The sequence below is a fragment of the Podospora pseudopauciseta genome, chromosome 4 (assembly GCF_035222475.1).
Source record: "Podospora pseudopauciseta strain CBS 411.78 chromosome 4, whole genome shotgun sequence".
NCBI classification, from domain to species: Eukaryota; Fungi; Ascomycota; class Sordariomycetes; order Sordariales; family Podosporaceae; genus Podospora; species Podospora pseudopauciseta.
In genome coordinates, this window is record NC_085894.1 from 2,450,919 (window position 1) to 2,463,889 (window position 12,971).

At 53.0% G+C, this 12,971-nt stretch overlaps 4 protein-coding genes and 1 non-coding gene across 5 annotated transcripts; 4 read left to right on the forward strand and 1 right to left on the reverse strand.

The window, feature by feature from the left end:
* Positions 1-615: 615 nt before the first annotated feature.
* Positions 616-2,532, forward strand: QC763_408490 (uncharacterized protein; the record flags this gene model as incomplete). Its single annotated transcript, XM_062912478.1, has 3 exons — positions 616-1,636; positions 1,690-2,054; positions 2,128-2,532. The coding sequence occupies 3 exons, from the start codon at positions 616-618 to the stop codon at positions 2,530-2,532; spliced, it is 1,791 nt and encodes a 596-aa protein (XP_062765881.1).
* Positions 2,533-4,195: 1,663 nt separating this feature from the next.
* Positions 4,196-5,308, forward strand: NTF2 (Nuclear transport factor 2; the record flags this gene model as incomplete). Its single annotated transcript, XM_062912477.1, has 6 exons — positions 4,196-4,438; positions 4,665-4,685; positions 4,785-4,849; positions 4,906-4,977; positions 5,038-5,136; positions 5,198-5,308. The coding sequence occupies exons 1-6, from the start codon at positions 4,432-4,434 to the stop codon at positions 5,306-5,308; spliced, it is 375 nt and encodes a 124-aa protein (XP_062765882.1). The 5' UTR covers positions 4,196-4,431.
* A 1,227-nt stretch (positions 5,309-6,535) lies between these two features.
* On the forward strand, positions 6,536-7,065 carry TVP18 (Golgi apparatus membrane protein tvp18; the record flags this gene model as incomplete). Its single annotated transcript, XM_062912476.1, has 2 exons — positions 6,536-6,572; positions 6,641-7,065. The coding sequence occupies 2 exons, from the start codon at positions 6,536-6,538 to the stop codon at positions 7,063-7,065; spliced, it is 462 nt and encodes a 153-aa protein (XP_062765883.1).
* A 718-nt stretch (positions 7,066-7,783) lies between these two features.
* QC763_0067430 lies at positions 7,784-7,888 on the forward strand. The gene has a single exon. It is a non-coding gene; the product is annotated as a tRNA-Glu (tRNA).
* Positions 7,889-8,712: 824 nt separating this feature from the next.
* QC763_408460 (uncharacterized protein) lies at positions 8,713-11,475 on the reverse strand (the record flags this gene model as incomplete). Its single annotated transcript, XM_062912475.1, has 1 exon — positions 8,713-11,475. One exon carries the CDS (start codon positions 11,473-11,475, stop codon positions 8,713-8,715), a length of 2,763 nt encoding a protein of 920 aa, XP_062765884.1.
* Positions 11,476-12,971: the final 1,496 nt, after the last annotated feature.

The following is a 12,971-nucleotide window of genomic DNA, read 5'->3' on the forward strand; positions in this document are numbered from 1 at the left end:
CATCCAGCTCGCCTTGCCTGCAGCAGCAAGCCCAACCGCCCTCGATTACTGCCAACGCAGACCCCCGCCAGATCCAGTTTCGGCACCGTGCACCTGCCAGGTCCTATTTTCTTCTGCTGGCGACCATTCTTCCGAAATTTGATCTCGTTCGGCCGACTTTTGGTTCAGCTTGAGCATATCCCCCCCTCTTCTACTTCCTACACCGTCTCTCTCTCTCTCTCTCTCGGCGAACCACTTTGATTAGTCGACGACAGAGCCACTTTTTCTCGGCGACCGACTACTACAGACAACAGAACAGATCCAGCCTACCCCTCGATCGACGACCGACCAACCGCTTCCCCTTACCCCTCGCTACGCCCAGACTGGACGATAGCGTCACCGCTTTCACACGGGCAAGCACACAAATTAGAGGAAATTATAGACAGGACATAACCAATTTAGCAAGAGTCGGACCATAGAATACCAGGGCGACTCTCTCCCGACCATTCCGACCACCAGATCGTGTGCGGGGTTCGTAGCCAATACCTACCTACTTACTACCAAAGTAACCAACTCCGGATTTCGGGGCCTCATTCGTCTTCTTCTACAAGAGTCGCCACCTTTACCACCGCAAACATGCCCTGCTACAAGGGCATCGCGGTGAGCATCCATGCAAATGGTGCCCCGGTGCCCGAATACGGCATCCAAAAACAGTCTCGGCTGTCACGTATCAACACTTACATCCCGGTCCCGCAGCCCCAGGTCAACCCAGAGAATAACAAGCCTGAGCCGGCCAAGTTCGCCATTTCCATTACCCTCCTGACCCCCGGCCTCGCGATACCCTACTCTGCCCCCAAAGCCACCGAAAGTAACCCGTACCCGAAGCCGCAATATGTCGGCGCTCTCCCCTCGAGCACTGGGGAGCGGGGCAAGTTCCACGGCATCGTGGCTCCCTACATTCCTATGACTCAGAGCGAGAATGAGACAATTGCCGCCTATATATACTTTGATGGTCGTGCCAAGGAGGAGGTCGCTACGCTTCTTCGCCCCGGTGAGGAAACGTGGGTGAACAGCAGATGGGTCCAAGTTCCTGAGTCGGAAGGCGGCGGGCTGGCTGAACGGGAGTTTTTGTTCCGCGAGGTTGGCCTTGAGCGCTGGCTGAATGGTCTTGATCTTCAGGGACATGATGCTGCCGAGAAGCTGGAGCGCAGAAGGCAGAAGTTTGAGAAGCGCAGAAGACGCCAAAAGAAGCTCGAGGAGGAGGCGGGTTCTTCCCACCATGGGTCTCGTGGTGCTGCCCTTAGGTATGGCGCTGATGACAAGGCCCCGCTAGAGGCTGTCGACGACTCTCTTTCGTCTAGTGATTCGGATGATGAGCCGCCCGAGGCTACTGGCCAGATCAAGGTGGCCATGTTTAGGGTGATTGCGTCGGGCGAGATCAAGAAGGGGGAGTATTCTCCTCAGTTTGATGCTCACGACGACTCGGAAGAGGAGGGCAAGGGAAATAACAATGGGGTCGATGCCGATGTTGAGCACACGACTAGTTTCGCGAAGCCCAAGACACTTGATCCGAAGACTATTAGTACTCAGACCGTGACCGGTATCGACGGGCCGGATAAGCCTTTTGCGGTCTTCACTTTCTTTTACAGAGGCGAACGTGAGTATTTGGCTGTTCTGACTTGTATGGTCGTGGCGCTGACGCTGAAACAGGTCAACTACAAAAGATGGGAGTCCTCGCCCCTCCAAAGCCCCAAGTCACTTCGCCCAACCTCAAGAGACGCTCTGGCCAGCTCGATTTCTCTGGCCTTGGGCCCTTGAAGACAAGCGGCACTGTGGGCTTTTCCGCGTTCCGGGACAGGGACTCTCAATCAGCAAGACGGAAGAAGTCGAGGACGAAGAGCAACGGGGGTATGAGCATAGATGCCGACAGCGATGACGATGACGACGACGAGGACTTGAGCGAGCAGATCCTGGGCAAGATGGAGGATGTTGACACCAAGTATGACAAGTCAAAGTTGGGCCCGGAGGACGCCAAGTTTACGGGCGAGCTGGCGGATGGTGTAAACAGGATCAGGGTATGTTTTTCCCACTCTGTTGCATTTTCCTTTCTTGAACTATACTGACTTATTCTCCGCAAAATAGCTCAAGAGAGCCCACTCGGCCGAACCAGACGCCGCCTCAAGCCCCAGCAAATCACCCAACACGGGAGCCGCAACCCCTCCGGACGGAACTGGTGTTGGTTCTGCTGCCGCTGGTAGCATGCCTACGGGGTTGGCGGCCATGTTTGGGAAGAGTCTGCCGGATGACACGAATATTATTGGGAGCCCGATGAAGAAGGCGAGGCCTAGTCTGGGGGATATCGGGGAGTTAAAAGGGGGGCTGGGGGGGAGTGGAAGCCCAGGGACGACAAGCGGAGCAGGGTTCACGTCTGCGCTCGGTGATATACTCGCCAAGGCTGAGGCTGCTCAGGCAAGCAAGGGTCAAACGGGGGTTGTGGCGGGGCAGGTAGCGCAGCCGCCGCCGATGTTGATGGAGGAGGAGGAGGAGCTTTGAGTGGATATGAGCGTTTGTGGTTGTAAGCGAGTGTGTGTACGTTCTGTCTGCGTGGGGGGTGGGGACAAACTAGGAAAGGGAAAACAAGATATAAAAGAAGACGACCCAGCGAATCTCAGTTTGTTCTTGAGAGCATATATTACGACAGTTGGGTGTGTGTGATGAAGTGGAAGGAAATTGAAAATACATGAGGGGGGGTGGGGGAAGGGGGAGAGGAGGTGGGGGGGAGGTTGACGTTATATCACAAACTGATTAGGAGATATTATCTTGAGATAAGAATAAGCGGATATTGCAAGGACAGGAGTTTGGGAGGGTTGCTATGCTATGCTGGGAAATTGCTTTGATGGTGGTGGTGGTTGGTTGGTCGAGGTGTGTATGTTTTGGGGGGGAAGGCATAGCGGTTTTTTCTTTTCTTGCGGTTTGGGGATTTGGGAAGGGGTTGGGCTGATAAATGGGGAGGGAATTGGGTTTATGTAGAGTAGTTTGTTGTGTGTGTAAAAGAGAATATCAAGGGGGGGTTGAATGTCATTGGTGATGTAGCTACTCGTGATGTGTGAAAGATATGCTGGCTCTCATGACTAGAAACTTTGATTAATTTGGAACTCGACACCATCTTGTAAGCACAGAGGCTTGCTATCCGGGAGAGGTGTTTCAACCTCTTGTATCGAGAAAGGTTGAGGACCGGAGACTAGGAAGGGAAGGAAGCGAGTGAGATTCCTGAAGCATGATCAAGAGTGCTGTAATTAGTTTTACGAGGGCCTTGATGGGTGCTTGAGCTTGACCAGGCCGATGTACCATGGGCCTGAACACCTCATCCAGGACGATTCCAAAATCAGCAATACAGGTATGGCTCTGGCCGTTGGGCTGCACAAGAGAACAATGTCACGGCCAGGCAAAGCGAACAAGACATGGAAGTGTGGAAAGATTTGGTATATTATTACCCATGGTGTAGCACACGAGCGGGAGAGCATCGAACTTGCCCAACACCTACACGCCAATCCAGCCCACCACCAGCAAGTGAAAAATTCCAACCCGCAGGGATGAAGCCCAAGAAAACAAGCAAATGGACACCCCCTTCCGCCTTGAAAAACCAAGGCTGACTTGGATGTCCACCCCACGTGAGTGAAGGGTTTCACAAGCTGATGAATGGGCCGGCCCAATGCGGCGGTTGGTTGTTGGGCTGGTTCGATTGCCTCTTTCCTCCAAAACCCAACTCCTGCCTCGCTCAAAGTCCCAATCCAAACCGGCGGTGTCAAGATGCCGAAGTATATGCGATCTAATGATCCAATTGTTAGCGCTCCTGTTTTGAATGTGAAAACAGTGAAGTGTGTAGTGTGTGTTGGGTATAATGTCAGACTGTTGAGTTTGATGATTTTTTTTAATCAACATGATTTATTCTGTTGGCCGTTCTTAAGAGCAGTTTTTGTCATCATGGTAAATGGTGTTTGTTTGTTGCAAAGGCAAAGGAAACAGGGTGCTGTCTTACCATTCAAGATGCGGGTGCGTGAAAAGAAAGGAAAGAGAGAGGAAGAAAGTGTCTCCAAAAAAATTGGAGTGGAAATTTATATCCAATGGAAAAGTGCAGACGGGGGGACCGGGGAGGAGGGGTGACCAAGCTTAATCCTCTTTTTTTTTCCTCGGTCGGTGCCTGATCGATAAGGCTGTTAGATTCACTTTGTGAGTGACACAGGAAACCCCACTTTTGAACTTGGGCTGCGGCGGGTGGTGGGACTGGGCTCCTGCTGCTGGCTGGGTGCCTGGTTCGAAAGTGATCTGATATCTCCTTCCCCCTTCGTGAGGAACTTGCCGCCCTTTTTTTTTTCTTTTACTCGCCAACTACATTATCACAAAAAAATCACAAGGTTGAAGCCTGCTGCGAAGCAATCTAATACCGGCAAGATGGCTTGTAAGTTTTATACCGACTTCCCCTCTGGAAATATGACAAGGCTGTGTTGTGTGCGCGCGCAAAAGGAGAGCTGGAGGAGGGGTTGGGAAATCGAAGATGTTCGGGTTACCCCGCCATCGCGCTATCGAGGAGGAGAGGGCGGATGTGTTTGCGATGCCCTCCTCTTTGCGCGCGCAAACTTGTTTACGGATTTAAATGAAGCAAAAGCTAACAAAATGGTAAACAGTCGATTTCCAGGGAATTGCTAGTGAGTTTCCACTACCACCAGAGCTCCAATGAAGCCTGTTACATACGATCGCGAGAAGAGAAGCTAACGCGCGCTGTTTTTGTGTTTCCCCCGCAACAGCGCAGTTCGTCACCCACTACTACACCACCTTTGATACCGACCGCAAGGCCCTGGCTGGTCTCTACGTATGTTCTCGATCGAGCGAGCTGTTGGGGGAATTGGTGACTAATGGAGTAAACAGAGAGAGAACTCCATGTTGACCTTTGAGTCTTCGCAAGCCCTCGGTACCGCCAACATTGCTGAGAAGCTCACCGTAAGAGATGCTCTGATTACGCGACACGATGAGGACGGTCGTTGACTCAATTTGTTACAGAACCTCCCATTCCAGAAGGTTAAGCACCACTTCGACACTGCTGATGCCCAGCCCACCGCCACTGGTGGTATTGTGATCTTGGTCACCGGCCAGCTCTTGGTATGCTTCAAACATGATATGTAGAAGCGAGGCTGAATACTGATACGAATTTCTCACACAGGTTGACGAGGAGGCCAACCCTCTCAAGTTCTCCCAGGCTTTCCAGCTCGTTCAGGATCCTCAGGGCCAGTGGTTCGTTTTCAACGATATCTTCAAGCTCGTTTTCGGTTAAGCGGTTGCGACGAGTATAATGGAGCGATATTTACACCACTTAGACGGAGCCGTGAGCATATCATAGCCAAATACACCAAAAACACGTGAAGATACCAGAAATTGAAGCGGCGGCATCTGAACGTTTGCTGTGGGCGGCGTCTGGAGATGGACTGACGGGAAAGAGGGAGGGGACTTTGATTTTTTCGCCAGCATTAAGCAGCAGTAGCTACACCTTGGGGTTAATTAAACCTTTTAAACGTCAAGAGGTGAATTCGCATTGATGGAGCTATGCCGCGCAACCTCTTGAGCCTCATGGCCAGGTAGGTACGTCAGCAGGGGACCTCGGAAATCGGGTGCCTGTTTGGCGGCCACTTATTAAAAGCTGGCCATTTGGTCTGGTCTGCGAAAAGGATTTTGTCAGTTGGCTCGCTGTCAGGGCTAGCATTCCTCACAGAGAACGCTGTGGAGTAAATACCAACACCCAAACTAAACAGCACACCACTATTTCATCAATACCTCTGAAGAATAGAAGCTCCCTCCGTCTCCGTTCTCAACAGAAAAAGAAGAAGAAGCGGCAGCATTGCACCGATCCCTGTCAGGCCTGCTGTAACCAGTGTTACAGCCACAGATTATCCAATCAGCGCTTGCGGAACCTCACCATTAGCCCCACTTTGGACCTCTTCTTGCGTACCGGGAATCCGAAAAGACCAACGGTGTGTGTGTGTCAGTGCTTTCGCTTCAGAAAGTGTGAAGGAGTTTGTTACGTACGACAATAGCTCTCTCTCTCTCTCTTTCTAGCTCTACTACCTACCTACCATTAGAACACTGGCTCACTCCCTCTGCTAGACAGACAAAGGAGAGCAGTTTTCCCCCCCCTCAACGACCGAACAAACGCGATCAACGAAGCCACGTTTTAATTATCCCATCGATCTTTCTTCTGGATTGAGGCGCAATCGAACGAGTCGTCAATTGTTGCCGTCGCCCGTCGCAACACGAATCCACTACCACCACCAGCAGCGACGAAGGGCATAGATACCTTCTCAGGAGGGATAACCAACTGCACGATTTGTATCGACAGGAAAAGGGATAGGCGCATTAAAAAAGACAGGACAAGAATAGTTCGTGAATAGCTACTGCAACTACCCGCCAAAGCAAGCAAGCTACCGAGCTTCGAACCGCGAAGAAGCACCACTATCCACCACCACAATCCTCAACATCACCACCCGGTGATCCAACAGCCGTCAAAATGACCCTAAAAGAAGAATTCCAAACCCGCAACTTCAGTCCGTCCCTTTCCCCTCCGCCTTATCCCCTCTTTCCCCAATTTACTGACCCTCCCCCCCCCGTGTAGGCATCTACGGCCAATGGCTAGGAATACTCTCCATGATCCTCTGCTTCGCCCTCGGCCTCTCCAACATGATCTCCTCCATCTTCTCCCTCAACATCGTCATCATCGCCTTCTCCATCCTCGCCATGGTTTTCTCCTTTGTTATCCTCTTTGTCGAAGTCCCCCTCCTCCTCCGCATCTGTCCTACTTCCTCCTCCTTTGACGCGGCAATCCGCAAGATCTCGACAAACTACATGCGTGCGGGCGCGTACGGGGTCATGGCGCTGGTGATCTGGCTGAGTTGCATCAGCACCCGGACGAGCTTGATCGCTGCGGCGGTGTTCTTGACCTTGACGGGGGCGTGTTATGGGTTGGCGGGGGCGAAGGGGCAGGCTTTTGTTGGGAGTAAGACGCTTGGCGGGCAGGGGGTGGCGCAGATGATTGTGTGAGGTTGTTGAAGGATGATGGGGGAGGGGAAGAAGCTGGCTGGGCCGGAAAGTTCAATATGATTACTAAAGGGGAGTTGGATGAGAAGAGGGGACGGGGATGGTAAAGTGATGTTGATGAAGGAGCCGCTCCTTGTCTTTTATTGTTATTGCTACTACTATCGAGATGCTTAGTTGTGAGGGAAGAAGAAGAAGAAGAAGATGGAGAAGAAGACGAAGAAGAAGCAGAGACAGAACCTCAAATATGGATTACTTTTTCGCTAGGCAAGGAAAAAAGAAAGAGGGAACCAACGAATATTGGTGTTTTTGGCGCCGGCTTTTTGTTTTCGTGTTTTTGTTTGTTGTTTTGAGTTGAGTTGTTTTTTGTACGGTTAGGGTAATACCTTCGCTTTTTTGTTTAGGGTAATGGGGAAGCATTTTTTCCCATTACCTTCTGCCAGGTACTGTGTTTGGAGATGTGATATTTCAGCTGGATCTGTTCAACGAGTCTATCAGAGTTCAATGCCCACCCAATAATACCTAGCAAGGGACTTGCCAATCCAGCCAGTTTTCAGGCGTATATATCGATCTATCTGTGTCTGGGAATCATTTGGTCACGGCTTATATAGTGAGTATATCTATCTATCTTGGCAGATTTCATAACCTATCCCTCAACCCCGCAAAGCATAAACGATGGGGGGAGAAAAGAAAAGCAATAAAAAATAAAAAATAAAAATTGAACTTCCCACACCGGGAATTGAACCCGGGACTTCAGGGAGTATCAGATCCTGAGATAATCTCAAGGAGGACTGAAAGCCTGATATGCTGACCACTACACCATGTGGGACTCTGCGGCCTTCTTCTTGGTTTTGGGATGGAAGGAGGTGAGGAGGATTGGATAATATGGGGTTGTTGAGGGAGAGAGGGAAGGAAGAGAAAGCTGGCTGCCTGGGTGGGGGGGAGAAGGAAGGGAAGGAAGGAAGGGGGGGGTTCTTCCCTGGGTGAGGGGTGTTGGGAGCCATTACCGGCGAGTTTGGGCCATTTGGGAGGGGAGAAGACTGCTAAAGAAATCTGCGAAATGGCAAAACGATCACAGATGTGAGGGAAGACGGTACGGTGGGTAGCTCGATGTTGCTTTGAGATGGAGAGTGGGTTCATCAGTGGCAATGTTGAAGGCCAGGGGTGAAAGAGATTCAGACGTCTCTACCTTACTGTGTGGGCAATACATATACTTTTCAGCAATATCAACGTTTTAATACCGGGCGCAGCAAGCAAGGCTTGTTCCAAGATTCAAGACCAAATCTCATCGATCCAAATACTCCTTCGACATTTCATTGCTAGCCTAACAGCTTATCCAGTCCCATCCTACACCCCCAGCCCCATCATAAGCAACTCACACATCACACATATAACACGCAGAACAAACAAGAGCTGATGTCTCACAAAAGAACGAATAATCTTCATTATATCAACTTTTTATACCACCCCCCACACACACACAAATCAGCGACCGAAGCCTTTCTTTTCTCTCAAAATCCCCTCCCCAAAACAACCAAATACCACTCGACGCTAAAGCTCAGAGTAAAACAATAAAACAAAAGCAATCAAAGGAGTGGATTTCAACAGCTTTCAAAAATCACAAAGTCATCACAAATCATCTGCCAGAAGAAATCACTTCTCCGCAGCAGTAGCAGACTCAACCGTCTTCTTCTTCTCATCCTGGTCCACCTTCTCCTGGACAATCGTCTCCCCGGCCATGTTGGTGACCAGGGACTTGACCGTCTCGATGATGCCCGGTTTCGAGGCGGGTTCTTCTTCCTTTTCAGGCTCCGCCTCGGGTTTTGGTTTCTCCTCCAGTTCTTCCTTGGATTCTTCAACCTTGGGCTCCTCCTTGGGCTCCTCAGCCTTAGGTTCCTCGGCCTTGGTCTCCTCAACCTTGGCTTCTGGCACCGGTTCTGGCTCCTTCTTCTCCTCTACAACAGGAGTCTCCTCCCTCTTCTCCTCAACAAGAACCTGCTCCTCCACCGTCTTCTCAACCGGCGACTCAGGCTCTCCAAGACTGGGATGCCCACCACCAACACTGAGCTCACCCTCTTCAGGATCAATCTCAAAGAAAGTAAACGCCGATGACACACCAAATATGACAGTAGGTTTAGGCGCTTCCTTGGGAGGCTCCTGCTTGGCACTGGGTGCCCGTCTCTGCGGACCCCTAGCCCTCCCCTTTCTCGCATCAACAAGCGGCGCCTTCTCCTTCTTCTCTTCCTCCTCCTTCTCCTCCGCCGGCTCCTCCTTCTTCACCGGCGCCTGAGGGCCGAGCTGCAGACGTCTATTAAGATCATTCATAAACCCGGCCTGCAACGCCGCGATCTTGCCACCAACTGGTCTAGCCGGGACAGCAGGCTTTTGCTTTGGGGCGGCAGCCGCCTCAGCAGGTTCTAGCCCGCCAGAGGTAGGGCCGGCCTTGACGGGGCGGACAGGAATCGCGGGTTTGGGACGCTCGGGGATGGCGGGCTTGTTGTCGTCACCGGAGATCTTGGGCTTGGGACGAGCGGGGATCTCGGGCTTCTTGGCGGTAGTGGTAGGAGAAGAGGTTTCAACTGGCGAAGGAACAGAGTCGTCTTGCTGGGGAGTGGAGACGGTGGTCTCGAGCTGGAGGGACTCTGGGGTATCCTCCCAAACGTCCCGACTAGGGAAGCGGTTGTGCATACCGGGACGGCCCGCAGCCTTGGTTTCGCTGGCAAGATGGGGTTGGTGCTTGACCCAGAGCGGCTTCGCGCTCCGGCCGGGGATGAAGCCATCGGCTCCACGTTCCCTGACCTCCTTCTCGGCCAGTTCCTCCTGGTGGCGGGCAAATGCCTGAGCGGGAGTCTCTCCATCTCTGGTGGGAGGAACAATGCTGGCGGCATTTTCTGACTTGTCTTCGCCTTCAAAGAGATCCGGGGTAGACACTTCAGCCGTGTAGTAGACGGAGCTGGGTGCGTCCTCCCAGATATCCGCGCTAGGGAAACGCTGCTTCTTGACGCTCTTGGGCTTCTCCTCCTTGACGGGCTCCTTCTTGACAACCTTGTCATCGTCCTCAAAAAGGGGCTCGTACTCCTCAACATCCTCAAGGGGAGTGGAGCGGTGCTCAAAGGAATGCTCCTTGTAGATGCTGGCAGGCCTGCTGGTGGGGCGGCTAGTAGGCTGATCTTCATTGGGAAGCTCAACAGCAGGCTGGTGAACATAGGGTGACGGGTCCTTGGCAACCTCGTCCTCGGCCAGGATGGGCGCCTCGTAAGCCTCCTCCTCAACGGCGGGCGACTCGTTGTCGCTGAACATCACAGACCTCCGGCGGTTGGGCTCCTCGACGTGAATGACGTCACCGATGGAAGAAGTGCGACGGGCTTCCTTGTCCTTGTCTGAGTCGGAGATCACTGAAGAGGGCTTCTTGGGAGAAGCAGGACCAGGCGAGGCGACACGGGAGGTCGACTCTTCCAGGGCTTGCCAGGCGACCTGATCGGTGGGGGTGCCAGAGTAGTTCTTGACGCCAAGACCAGAACCACGAGTGATGGTCTCACGGACGATCTTGTTCAGCTCCTCACTGCTCATGGAAAAGTCCTTGACACGATCATAGTGGTGTAGTACATGCTCCTTCTTGAGAAGCTCGGGGTGCTTCTCGAAGTAGGCCTTGTCGAGTTTGTCCTGGGGACCAACACCATGGCCGTGCAAGCCGTAGCTACCAGGGGGCAGGTTGCCACGACTGGACGACCGACGACTGTGGTGCTTCTTCTCGACGGTGGAAGGAGCAGGTGAAGGAGCCTGGACATCACCGGCATGCTTGAGCATGGGAACCTGAATACCAATCTCGGGAATGCCATGCTCGTCATCGATATCACTCTTGGCGGACAGCTGACTGGTTGTGCTGGCCTTCTTCTTGAGGCTGCGGTTCGAGGGCAAGGCGCCGGCGGAATCGTCGTTGCTGCTGGGTCTGCCAATGCCAAAGGCGGCAGCACGGTCGCTGTCGGTACGGGTAACCGCCATCACGCGCTGCTTGGCGCTGGCGGCAGGCAGAGATGGCTTGGGCGCATGAAGCTTGACATCCTCGCCGACGGTGCGGGTGTGCTCGGGACTGGTGTTCTCCTCATTGGAAGGGCTCGATTCTTGGGCCAGGTTGGCATACTCGGCACCCTCTTCGCCGAGAGAGGGGAGGTCGACGGAGGTGGAACGGGGAATGGGATCGCCATGGGTGCGGCCGCCAGGATGGAGGGTCTTGGACTTGACGAGGGGGCTCTCGTTGAGCGGCGAGGGAGCAAATCGGTCCGGGTTGGGACTTATTGAGCGCTGGAAGCGCCGGTTGGCAGGGCGTGGAGGGACCATTGGAAGGGGTGCTCTCTCTTGACTCCTCGAGGGTCTCGGGGGTATGACAGGAGGTTGCTGAGCCGTTGTAGCGGACATGGTGGGCAAGCTCGGCGGAGGGTCGGGCTGGTAGATATGTTGTGCGGTGGTGTCAAGGGAGGTGTCGTTGGTGGCTCGGTTGCGATAGCGGAAAGAGGGAGAACGAGCAGGTAAGACGGAGAGGATGGGTAGGATCGGGTTCGTGCGGAGTGCGGTACCACGAAGACAGTCCTGTGTGTGGTGTCTGGGGAAGTACACTAGGGTAGCTCGTCTGGAACAACGGCAGAGACTAGGTTAGCACATGCAGCAGGAGGATCGGTGAGTGTGTAGAGAGAAGGCTTGGAGCTGATGCGAGATAAGCGCGCCCAACGGTTGAAGCTCTCGACAATCCGACCCAAGATGTTCGACCGCCCCCCAGACAGCCGTGATAACACGGTACATGAGCCGCGCAGCCTTGTGCCTGCAGATAACGAGTCACCGCCAGACCGAGGCGAATGGCGGGTCGATAAGAAGCGAGACAGGTAGAGATAGTGAGGAGAGAAAAAAACAGCTTCTAGCTAATGCGGTTACATGGCAGGAAGATGTGGCTCCGCGTTACAGAGCGAGCTGGAGAAGCGGCATGCTGCTATCGCGGATATAAGTGTGCCTCAGACCTGCTGCAACCAAGGAAACAGCCGGAATGGCCCACGATGTCGCACAATGGGAGATCAACGACTCGTCCATCCCCAACTGGGCGCATGGTGGTTTGGCAGACCGCTTGCATCTATCTGACTGGGAGAAAAGGGGCTGATGGAGGGGCAAGGAGCTGCCTCATAGGTGGTGGGGAAAGGCCGCGAGTCAAAACTTACTTTGGAGGAGGTCGGCGGTGAGGTTGCCGTTGATTAAAAAGAGAACAGAAAATGTGATTGAATGATTTATCAGAATCACAGCGGTGTTGGATGAGAACGTGAAACTTGTTGTGTTCTCAAACTGGGCGGCGCTGGCGGGCCACTTATATCGCTATTTGGATGCCTTCTTCGTCATTTGGTACAAATCCGGTCTCCAGCTGTGGGGTGCGGGACTCGAGTTCGTACTGTGTTACGAGAGAAGCTCTCCAAATTCCAAAGCGGCAGACGCTTGCACCACCGGGATCTCGTGGTCTGTTTTGTCCGCTTCAACCGGCTAGCACGTCCGCAATTGATTCGACCCAGTGACTACTCCTGTTTCTCCTCAGGAGTCAACAGCAGAGACATGTATGTACCTGTACGTACCACCTCGTACCTTGAAGCAGCCACGTCGTTTTGAGGCGATGTTAGAGTTCAGCTCTCCTCGCCCGATCATAGTCTCTCGTCCCGCCAACGTCTTTGATCCCGCAAGTTTAAATCTGGATGGTGAGCTGGCTTGTTTCCTTTGCTTGCTTTCGAGACACAGCATAACAGATTACAATCGCGCCTTGAACACAACGAACATCGAATAATAATCCAGATTGCCAAAAGTCATCAAGGTACACAGTCTAGCAGCACGGACCCAGGTGCCCTTTTCCCCTGGCATCTGGGCTGAGGTCTGTCATTTCTTCC